Source organism: Ochotona curzoniae, unplaced genomic scaffold, assembly GCF_017591425.1.
Source record: "Ochotona curzoniae isolate NIBS_2020 unplaced genomic scaffold, NIBS_Ocur_1.0 scaffold_3835, whole genome shotgun sequence".
In the NCBI taxonomy this organism is placed as follows: domain Eukaryota; kingdom Metazoa; phylum Chordata; class Mammalia; order Lagomorpha; family Ochotonidae; genus Ochotona; species Ochotona curzoniae.
Window position 1 is genome coordinate 9,818,650 of NW_024467114.1, and position 11,966 is coordinate 9,830,615.

Here is an 11,966-nt window from a genome sequence, read left to right on the forward strand (position 1 = left end):
ATATTGATGGATTCTGCTTTAAAAAATAATCAGTATGATTGTAAGTGAATTTAGGTTTTACTGAATTTATTGTTGTCCTTTTAAAACAGATAAAAATAATCTATTACCTGGTCCGGAGTGGGACGTGAGGGTCATCCTACAGAGTTGATGTTTCTGTTTCAGCACTCCTGGTATTCCACTCAGAATCTTACAGGTTAGGCTCCCATATTTTCTTCCCAATCTTATCCCTGCTACCAAACAGAATTTGCAAGACTATCCATTTGACGTGCTGAAAATCTATCTTGACAAGATATGTGTGTGCAGAGGTTTGGTTTTTGATGGTTTCTATTTCCCTTTCCCTCCGACCTCCAATTCTACTTCTTAGTGATGCTTTCCCAGGACTGCTGTGGTGAGGCGCTTTCTGTGGACACATCCCAGTGAATTTAAGCAGCACTGAAATAAAGCTTATGAGCACAGAACCAGGTAGCAGAAAATGCTGGTTCTGCCACTTTACTGCCTAACTGAGCTTGGACAGACACTTCTTCCTTTCTAAATCTGTTTCCTCTACTGCACAATAAAGATAATAGTGGTTTTATCATCCTCCTTTTTGGAGGTCAAATAATACACTGGTTTAACTGTAACAGCTATTACCTAGCACATATAAAGCCTGGTAAACGTTAACTTCTGTTGTTACCAGGAAAGGTTCCAGAGGGAGCGTCCAGGATCTTTTAAGATCTTGCACCCATCCCCATGCAGACACTTCGTAGCGCAATCTTTTTCATGGCAGAACGATGGCCTACAGCAGGAAACCCACCAGCACACTCACCTTCCACATCACTGCCCAGCTAGGCTCCTGCACGCATCTTACTGAAGCCAAATAGCACCATCTCAGTGCTGGTGGTTAGGCAATAACTTGTAACCTGCTACTGTAACAACAGGTGAATGGGCCTATTCTGGATCAGAAACTGTTTTGATTGCCAATGTCTCCTTGTTGTCATCTAACTTGGTAAAAGTTCAGAACTTCTCAGAAATGCTCACTGATAGTTGTCCCTTGAAAGGAGCCAGAGAATAAACCATCCATTATTTAGTCTGGAAGGGAGTAGTGTGAGGGCCCCTCTATACTTGGTACCACTCCCAGTACCCTTCCACTCTGATCAGTGTGTGTTCCACTGTTATCTTGTATCTCTTGTCCAACTCCTTCAGCTTGAAATGAAGAGAATGAGGGCTTAGAGACATGAAAATTTCTGATTCAAACTCTGTCTGGCTTCATGGCAGCCCCGCCTCCCACACGTCCTTATCCCATACATTTTGGATAATACAGGATTTTGTGTTAAACTGTAGAATCTCTATTCTCTCTTTCCTCAGCAGAAAATCATTTCCTACTATGGCAAATTACAGAATCCCTCTCCGTCTACTCCTCCAGGGTTTCCTGACTCTTTTGTTCATTCTGTTTCCCTCCAAGGCACCCATCAGAATCACACATGCTATTTATTCTATTAATTCATTTAATTATGGTCTGTCTCTAGGGATTTTCCATGTGTTTATTTAATGAATTCCATGTATTTGATTAAAATAAATACAAAGTCTTTATTGTGGCATTCAGTAGCTGTAGAATATAATCCTGACCAGCACCCTTAGCTTTTCCTTACAAGTGGAGACAGATTTTAGAGCCAGACAAGTCTTAATTACAATCCCGGTTCTTGCACTTTCCAAGGGAAAGTTTTAAAAAATGACTTCAGCTCTTTGAGCCTCCATTTTTATGCTACATAAAAAGAGGATCTCAATATGGACATATTAAATCAAAGACAGGTATCAAGACACTTTCATCAATGTCCTGGGTTATTACAGACCCTGTAGACTTCTTGTCATCAACAAGCACAACTACTAGGAATCCTATCTGATGTCATATTTTCTCACCCTCGTGGATTTGCTCACACCATTGCACCTCTGTATTTCATTTCAGTTCTTTTTCCTTGCTCTGGTTCGGGGGTATTTTGTATATCTCTTAAGACATCTAACCTTATTTCATTTTCAATTTATTTTTTTCATTTTATTTGAGAGGTAGAAACAGACAGAGGACTCCCCCATCCACCGGCTCACTCCCCGAATGCTCCAGGCTGAAGTCAGAGCTGGGTACTCAATAGCACTTCGCAAAGTGAGTGGCATGGACCCTAAAACTTGAGCCATCACCTGTTGTCTCCCAGGGTGCACTTTGGTAGGAAGCTGGAATCAGCAGTGGAGCCGGGGCTTGAACCCACACACTCTGACACAGGACTCAGCATTCCCAAACTAAAACGCCCCTCACCAACGCTATTTGTTTTTCTTGTTATGATTTGTGTAGTTGTCTTAATTTCTGTGCTCTATTGTAAATATCCCAAGCCAAAAATTTTGTTTATCTTTAAAACTGCCATACCAACTTGCTATAATTTACTTGGCTTTATAAATGTTGAATTCAAATAAAAGCAAGGACAAAATTTATGAAATGTTTATGTCAGACAATCTAGAATTCCTGTGGCTTAATGATCAAGTCAGTAATAGGATAAAATTTTTGTTGTTAAAAAAACAGAATACTGGGCCCAGCACGGTAGCTTAGCAGCTAAAGTCCTTGCCTTGCACACCTGGAATCCCACATAGGTGCCAGTTCTAATCCTTGTGGACACACTTCCCATCCATCTCCCTGCTTGTGGCCTGGGAAATCAGTGGAGGACGGCCCAAAGCCTTGGGACCCTGTACCCATATGGGAGACCTGGAAGAAGTTCCTGGCTCCTGGCTTCGGATCAGAATAGCACCTGCCATTGCGGTCACTTGGGGAGTGAATCATCGGACGGAAGATCTTCTCTGTCTCTCCTCTCTATATATCTCACTTTCCAGTAAAAATAAATAAATCTTAAAAAAACAATACCAGCAGAGGTTTGAATCAGAGAGGAATCACAGAAAGGAAGTAGAGAAAGATGGTATGAGAACAAGGAAACGAAACCATGGCTGCCCTACAGGCCACAGAGCGGAACAGGCATTAACTCCGTCGTGTTCAGCACTTGTTCTTTCACAGCCAAAGTCAACGGAAATGAGGCGCTGCCTACACACCCTTAGCACGCCATTCTTCACCAAAACTTCCTGGCCTCATGTGTCACAACGAGTTATTAGAGATGCTATATCATTTGAACTGTTGGTACATTGGAAGTATCTGCATACTTTTTTTTAGCTCAATCTTTGGCAAGAAGAAACAAAGCGGTTATTTTAATCTGGACTGACTTCATTATAGCCAGAAGCTAGATTTCCAAACAAAGCTAATGACCAACTTGCTAAATCCCCAGAAGAATGAGTTAATATAATGAAAATAACTAATGAAAGTGGACAAATACATAACTGAACATTAGTGTTTTTTTAAGAAATGCATAGAGCGAGAAATGTTGCCTTTTTACTTTGAGATGTGTAGCACAGGTTGGGGCAGAGACACAGAGGCGCTACATCACACAGCTTCATTACCCAGATGCCCACAACGGCTGGTCCTGGACCAGGCTGAAGCCAGGAACTAAGAACTCCACCCAAGCAGGTTTCTCAATGGGTTGGCAGAAACCCAGCAACTGAGCCACATCTGCAGGAGCAGAAAGTGGAGGGGGGAGCTGCACGTGCACACGGAGCTCGGTACCACACTGTGGGAGGCAGGTACCCTGACCAATACCTTAAGTGCTAGCCAAATGCCCACCTGGGGAATTGATTTTGCTATCATGAACTAAATCTCACTATTGAGATCATTGGAACATCAGATAAATTTTCTTCTCAGCTGATATTGTATCTAGAAAAGAAACCTTATGCATAGATATATGAAATAATTAAGTTCCTAAAAACTTGTTATGAGACAGTTTTAACAAACTAAAGCAAATATTAAGTGATTCAAGTATACAGCAAGAGGCTAGCATTGTGGTATTGTGGGTTAAGCAACCACCTACCATGCTGGCATCCCATATGAGAGCTCATTCAAGTTCCAGTTGTTCCACTTTTGATCCAACTCCCTGCTAATGTGCTTGTGAAAGCAGCAGAGGGTGGCCCGGTACATGGGCCTCGGTGTCCTCAAGATGGCCTTGGCCCCTTGATTTGGTCTGGCCCAACTCCAGGCCAATATGACCATCTTGGGAGTGAGAAAATACAAGATCTCTCTCCCTCTAACTTTAAAATCAATAAATCTTAAAACCCAAAAACATCACTGTCATTTTACTACTTAAAACCAAGCAACAATACAACATTTTTCAGAATGCTGTGTGGTCACAGCATTTCACCATTCATTTTAGTTTAATCAATTTACTTATTAAGTAAACTTATTAAGTTACTGACATGTGAATTATCTGGTAACAATAAAAAGGTTTTTAAAAGTAGCTTCCTAAGTACTTCATCTCTAATTTAAGCCTCATAATACTGTGGAGAACGTTAAAGTACCAATATGGGTTTATAAATATTTATCCCATCATGTAACTAGATGATTTCAGAGGGAAGAAATGTCCAAGCCAAAATAATTCTATTTTTAGAAATTAGAAAAGATACGCTCACCTTCATTTCCTTAACCAACACACTAATTGAAGCTGCTGTTAAAAGGATTATTGTCACCAGATTACTTAAGCCATTTTAAACCAACCCTTTAAACTTAAGAAATCAAAAATTAAATGAAAAAAAAAAGGAATGTGTTGTGCAGACAGATGTCGGTTTTGTCTTGGCTCCCTGCTTTTTAACAAGGGAAACTTTGGCAGAGGATCTAACTGCTGCGCCTAGGCGATCTGGGCCTTTCCAACAGAGAGAATGTGAGCCCCAGCACATTTTCTGTGTTAACGATTTGCGCTGTGGAGATGCTCAAATTCAAGCAGCGCCACCTGAACTGACTCACGCCCTCTCGGCCACTTACCTTACAAATGAGAACACCCAAATTCCGAAGAATGCCGGTGACTTTGCTGTCACAGCCAGTGGCAGAGCAGGGACCACAACCCAGGAGCTCCCTGTCCTTTCTAGCGGCAAGTATTCCAAGAGCAGAAGGGGGTGGAGGAGGACCACGAACAAAGCCAGCTCACTCTCCCAAGTCAGGTATTCTGAACTCAAATAAGCTCCTCCTGAGCTTGACTTGGTCAAAGTCTTTTTGAGAGAAGGAGAAATATCCTCTTTGGAGGCTTCCTACACGTATGCTCTATTTTTCTTCGGTCTTCGTTAACCAGTCCAAGTTTATAGTAGAAGGGAAGGTTTACATTACACGTCTGTGTCCTTCACATCACACGCTTTTGCAGGCTTCCCAAAGCACCAACTAAATGAATATATTTCCCCACAAGAAGAAAATCCAGTTCTCGGGAATCCGTGGCCCACATCCCGGAAAGTAAATCCAAAGCATCCGATGTCCACAGGACCACAGGGTTGTGCGCCCGCTGGCCAGCCCGGCCACGCCAGCCATTTTGCCTTTTGGCTGAGGAGGACGCAGCCCACCTTATCCATCCGCCAGGAGCGACCAACAGCTCTCCTGAGCGCCACTATGAGCTGTCTGGCAAGGTAGCCGGGCCAGCAGGCACGAGAGGGTCCAAATCCAACCGGACCGTAACAGGGTTCCAGCCCCTGGTCTCTCAGGATCAGTGGAGAGCTACGCACCTCCCGCCATTTTGTTCTGAGCACACCTCTGTGACCGTGGGCCCCTGCGTGGGTCCTTAGGGGTGTGGGTGCCCTAAGGAAGCTGCTGGGTCAAGGCCTGTCCTCGTCCATTGTTAGGCCTCGAGGTTCAGTTGGAGTGGGGGAGAGGACCAGCTTTGCTACCCATACCCGGGTAATGGCGGCGTGGGGACGCTTTGCTAAAAAAGGCTATGGTTTCTGCTTCCTTCTTCCTGTGGTGCCCTTATCTTCCAGGCAGTACAGAGCATCCCTTGGACAAAACACAACTCCCTTGTGGAAGCTGAAACGCCCCTGCGAGAGACCAGCAGCATTCCTTTCACCCCTAAAAAGTGTGAAGCCACGTTCTGCTCAGAGGCCGGTGGGCGCGACCGCCCCTTCCCTTCCACCTGCACCCACGGACACGCGGCTGGGGACAGGCCGTGGATTCTACCTTAGTCCTTTCAATACATGCAGGGGTGAGGACCCGTGTTTCCTGCTGGTTTTGTGTCCTCTTTTCCTTGCTCCACAAACAAAACCCGGATGTGACTTACAGGAGAAAAAAAAAAGTAAAACTCGTGCCGTCCCGGCCCTGCGGGGGCCCAGCCCAGCCCAGCGGCGCGGGCGTGGCGTGGAGGGGCCGAGCCAGCGCCCGCGGGGCCAGCATCCCTGCCGGGGCCGCGCCGCTCCAACCCCGCCGGGCTGCGCGCTCTGCCAGGCCTCCCGGGCTGTTGTGGACTCCAGCAAGAGCCTGGGGGGTTGAAGCGCCCCGGACGCGCGGGCAGGGCCTGGCGTGACGGGGCGGCCCGGAGGGGCGAGCCCTGGGCAGCGGCGGGCGCCGGGAGGCGGTCACGTTTCGTGGGTGGCGGGGCCCCCGGTTATTTCTGGACGCGCTTTGGTGCGCGGCGCTTTTAGCGGCTCCACGGCCCCAGCGCCCCCGGGGCCCAGTGCTGGGACCAGAATGCCAGCCCTGCACATCGAAGATTTGCCCGAGAAGGAGAAGCTGAAGATGGAAGTGGAGCAGCTACGCAAAGAAGTGAAGTTGCAGAGACAGCAGGTAAACGGGGTTGGGGTGGTGAGGGAAAGTTTTGCTCCTGACCGCTGAACCAGCCCCTCGCAGTTAGGGTATTGGGAAGCCCAGAAAAGTTTCGTGGTTTTTTTTTTTTTTTTTTTTTTCTTCTCCCAACTTGTCTTTGGCGGGCGCCTGGGAACTGCCTGGGGAAGCGAAGACCAGAGGGAAAGTTAGAGGAAGGGGAAGCCTGAGAGCCTGAGGCTTTGGGGCACAGGGACTTCAAGACAGCTGCTTGCCCCGGTGGGGCAGCTGGGTTCCTGAGCCGGGGGCACGGGGAAGGCGTGCTCACAGCCCACTCCTCCACTTCGCAGAGCCGCATTACCTGTTTGTGGATTGCACCAGTGGCCTTCAGCCCTGTCCTCTGGCTTGGGAGCACAGTGTTAAAATTTCCGCTTTTACCTGTTGCTTTCATCCCCTAATATGTTTTGTAAGACCACCTTGTAGGCGAATATAGACACAGTCGTCGTCTTGTGTGAGTAAATTAGCACGCACACTTAGACGATGAATCTTAGCCCCAGTGCAAGTGTGGGCGCTCCCGTGAGAGCCCAGGCCCAGGCACGAAGCTCCCGCGGGTGCTGGGGGAGGTTTTGTCATTTTCACTTCCATTTCTTACTGCTGATAGGGCTTCCGGAAGACAGTTATAATTTTTTTTAGCTTATTTGCACTCACTTAATCCCAATCAGACAATCTGTGTAGTTATAGGAAAAAGCTTTGAGGTAGTTTGTTGTTGTTTTTTTTTTTTAAGAAACTAATTTTTTCCTCCACAGCAATAGAATTTTGAATGTACGTTTAAACTTAGTACTAGCAAATTTAAACAAAGAAAAAAGAAAACAATGGAAACGGTGTAAATATTCTCGCTGGCCTTCCTGCTCCAGGTTCTGACACATTCGTCCGTGGTGAGGGTCTCGTTATCCCTGCACGACGGGTTTTTCTTGATATGCAGTTTTTGGAATGTAACCCTTCATTTCCAAATGCCTGCTGTATCCGCCTACATTCTGTGTAAGGATGTCCCGAGAGTTCTTCTGCAGCTTTAAAAGTGTTATCCATAAGTGGAAAGGAGAAAGCCCAGGGAGAGGACCTGATGAGTCACTCAGCTTCCGCAGAGCTCAAGGCCGCACCCCCAGGCAGCCAGTGCTGGACATCTGCACTGCCCCAACATACTGCAGCTCTGGGCTTGCCGGGGGACAGCTGCGTGTGCCCAAGGAAAACATCTTCATGTTCATTTGCCATTCCATTCCCATTTCCTTGTTAAAAACCTCACTCTTGCAATTTGTCTCAGAGGGTAGACTTTTTGAGGAAACTTCAAGTTTTTGAGAAAACTCCAAGGAAGAGGTTTCAACTGACTGCATAAGTTTCAGATATTCGCCTCTGATAACCCTTTGCTATGGTACTGGCCTTCCTGCTGAGCAGAGTGGGGGCGTATGGCAATACCAGCTCTTCCAAGTGCTTCACGTCCTGTGAATTCCAGAACGTGACACACCCATATGTGAGATGATGCCTAAACACCCCAAACACCTGGAGGTTATCTAATACTGCACCTGCTGGTTAGTGTGGAAATTCAAAATCAGACTATGTTTTAGTTGCTATAATGTGACACAGCATGGTTGTATTTTAACTGTGGAAGGAAATCCTATTGGCACAATGGATAGAAAAGGTTGGGGCTGACTTTAATGTGCAGACTTTCAAACTGTTTTGATCTTAACCAATAGGAAGAAATAGATCTTATATAATTTGAATTGTATATATGTGCACAGGATGCATACATACTAGAATAAAAATAGGGCAGCAGAGCTTTCTTTATATTGTAATTTTAAAAAAACTGACTATATTCAATTCTGTTAATTTCACTAAAGGGTGTTGACAGTGTTTGAAGAACTCTAATTCATTTCCTTTTTTACCCTTTTTTCCCCCCTACACTGAAGGTGTCTAAGTGTTCTGAAGAAATAAAGAACTATATTGAAGAACGTTCCGGAGAGGACCCACTGGTGAAGGGAATTCCAGAAGACAAGAATCCTTTTAAAGAAAAAGGCAGCTGCATTATCTCCTGAGTAACCCTGGGGAAAACGCCTCCTCCGTGGAAGGGCCCAGATCCCCGCAGACAACCAGCACGCCTCCACGGGGAGGAAGGGGATGCTCGGGATGCTGGGAGGAGGCCCTCCCCAGGCACCACAGAGATTGCCAAAAAGCATTCGCACTGCTCACCTTTGCTCACTTCGCAGAGTGTCCGATGTAAAACTAGCCAAGTTGACAATGTTACCAATGCTTGACTCACCTCTATTTTAAACCTGCTGCTTGATGCCTCAAATAAAGTTTTGTGTGAGGAAAATCAGTGTGGTTGATTAAAAAGAGCTCTTTTCATGTGTTCACTTTACTGTTTCTTTCCATAACTTTTTAGGTGGTTGTGACAGGTGTCCAAATGTTATAGGTCAGGTCCGCTGTCCAGATCTCTGTCTCACTGCTGTATGGTGCCAAGTTGTCACTTCTGGAAGGTGTCTGAGCAGGTAGACTGCCTGTCACGTTGACAGGAATCAGACTACTTGAGCAGGAATTATGCCATCTGGTTTATCTAGGTCTTGTTTAAAGTGTCTCCACAGGAGCATCCTTGAGAAGGGCCTGCTTGGCCCTCAGGAAGAGCCCCACCTCCTCCAGGCTGCTGTGGCCAGCCCCCAGCCCAGGGCCCGGCTCAGACACCTGCAGCTCTGCAAGCACTCCTGCCAGTGTTCTCCTCTTGGCTCAGGCCAGCCAGAACTCTTCCTCCAAAGCTCTTTAAACTCCTATGACCTGTACAAGTTGAACATTTCCCTGTGCATGGGGTTGGTTCAGCAGCATCTGTTGTGGCTGGCCTTGATGGTTGTTTTGTTGTTGTTTTTTGTTACCTGGTAGAATCAGAAGGTCGTGCAATGCTGGAATAGGAGAGTGTGTATTTTTTGTTGACTTTAGGATGCTGGTTTCACTGTGGGTATAATTATGCAAAGCAAAGAATTCAAGAAAGAATTGCTGGAGAAATTAAAAATGCGATTTTGTAGGAAAGTACCCATCCAGATCAGGAAAGAAAACAAACCACCAGCAAGAGCAGCAACTGAGAAATCTTGAGCACAGAAAAGCTGAAGTGAGTCTGAATGGCAGAGAGGGGCATTTATGTTCAATAAGAATGTTTTCAATCAAGTAAATAACTACATTGGAGTTGTCAAACAGGAACAAGAAATCTTTACTCATTAAAATCATCTTTTTCTTACTAGTTTAAAGGGGTTCTTCATTTATGGTAGTCATTCACCCTCTCTTAGAGACGTGTGTTACAGATGATTATTACTTCCAGGTCTCTGGCTTAGCCTTTCCCAGTGACCTTGACCTTGATGATGCAAGTTTGAGAGTGGAGTACAACACCTGCCCTAGTGTTTTAGGAAGTTAACTGCAGCTATCAGTCCCTCAAAGGAAGGTCAAACTTCCTTTGAACATTTTTCCCTTGGCTTTCCTGTCTCTTGGATGCAAAGAAAAAGCAAGGAAAACCTTTGCATGATAGCTCTGGCTCAAATGGGCTTGGTCAATAATGTGTCTGGAAGTTTTAAATGTGGCACCAGCATCATGCTCAGCTGGATCTTTCCTCTGCCTAGACTTGGAGCTGCGCCTTATTCATCGTGTAGGATAATATCTGCTACCTGGCCAAAGTGTAGCTTTCCCTTCACTCCGAAAACCCTTTCCCAAAGAAGGAACTGGATCACCAGGTTTTTGAAAAATAGCTTGCAGCAAACCCAAAGCAGAGACTACTTCCTTCTGGTTCCAGTCATTGTTCAACTGGATGACATCAACTAGGATAATTGGGAATCCAGGGATAGTTAAAGCCCAAAGCACGATCTGTTCCAAGATAAGGTTTAAAAACAGCAAAGGCATATTTCTTTGAAGCAGCTGAACACAATTCCTATTGAGGATGTGCTGCTACTATTTGCCATTTAACCTAGCCTGGGATTTGGGGGCCTTGGTGCCTGTACAATCTTCCTTTAATGGGATGTTTCATTTTTCCCTCCCAGTTCTCAGTGTTTTGTTTTGTTTTGTTTTTAACTGAATAACAAACCAAACATCTATTTTGGTGGCTGGAAAGGCAGGTCACTTGTTTAATTCCAAGAAGGTCAAGACTACACTGTTATCCCCTAACTTCCAGAGAGCTGGGATTCCAAGGCTGCATCCTGAATTTCCGTTGGCCACATTCACTCACACCTGCAAGTCCTAGCTGTTGTTATTCATGTCTCTTTAAACATATGACTAACTTGCCAACTTCTGATGGATTTTAACAAATGTCCAATCCAGCAGGCATTTCTACTAAACTTAGATCTGTTGATTTTTTCCTTAATGTTTTATCATTACAACATAATAAATATGCGAAAGCATAACAAAAACACTTGTTTTCCAAGTGTTAAAGTGCTGGAAACTTGATTTGCTTCTACTGCGAAAAAGGCAAAAGTATATATTACAAAATACTATATGTTAGAAAATACTGCAAAAGTGAAGAAGTTGTTTCTGCACTGTTAGAGACAAAGAACTCTCAATTTACTGCTCAATTAAGGGATGTAGAAATCTGCCCTTCGTACATTTTGTGTAATACATGAGAACATAAGAACATACTTTTATTCTGTTTAATTTGCTTGAAGCATCACTGGATGTTTATTCAGGTGGGAAAGGATGATCTTGACCGTCTTCTGCAATTTTGATTTCTAGATCCTATGAATGGATTAAAATGAACCAATTTCAAAAATTTTAAAATGGAAGCAAAATACATATTGCTAAGTTCAGGCTTTGCAGCTTGAGTATATTTTGTTTTTAATATCCTATAGATTAAGGAGCAATGTTTGGAAAGCTAACATTAATGGAATAGTAATGTATTTTGATTCATTAAGCTATTCCCTTATCAAAGATATTGGATCAGTAACAGATGAGTATACATCTGTTTTACTCCTATTTCTTATACTTTGAAAATACAAGCCCAAGGCTCTGGCATTAACAGTTTGCTGGTTACTTGAGAACAATGCAAAGTCCATTGGCATTAACTGTTCCTTCTCTGCAACTGAAGTTTGTCACTGAGAAACATCCTGACATGGATGTACATGCTCTTTGTAATTTTGAGAGCAAGAGAGCTCCCCATCTGCTGCCTTATTCTCCAAATACTAGCAAAGGCTAAGGCTCAGCTGGGGCCAAACTCATATCCTGAAGCAAAGTCCAGAACTCCCACGGCAGAGAGCACTGCTGCACCCCAAGATCTCCAGCAGGAGGTTGGATCAAGGCACCTGAACCGAGTACCCCATCTGGGACA

At 44.7% G+C, this 11,966-nt stretch overlaps 1 protein-coding gene across 1 annotated transcript; it reads left to right on the forward strand.

The window, feature by feature from the left end:
- Positions 1-6,302: 6,302 nt before the first annotated feature.
- Positions 6,303-8,990, forward strand: GNG11 (G protein subunit gamma 11). The gene is made up of 2 exons (XM_040964820.1): positions 6,303-6,649; positions 8,587-8,990. Exons 1-2 carry the CDS (start codon positions 6,554-6,556, stop codon positions 8,710-8,712), a joined length of 222 nt encoding a protein of 73 aa, XP_040820754.1. The 5' UTR covers positions 6,303-6,553; the 3' UTR covers positions 8,713-8,990.
- Positions 8,991-11,966: the final 2,976 nt, after the last annotated feature.

What these genes read in the sequence shown, in the direction of transcription:
- GNG11 (XM_040964820.1), top strand. Translation starts at nt 6,554, where the DNA reads ATGCCAGCCCTGCACATCGAAGATTTGCCCGAGAAGGAGAAGCTGAAG. An exon ending in TGAAGTTGCAGAGACAGCAG is followed by an intron (nt 6,650 to 8,586) that starts GTAAACGGGGTT and finishes CCTACACTGAAG; the next exon opens with GTGTCTAAGTGTTCTGAAGA.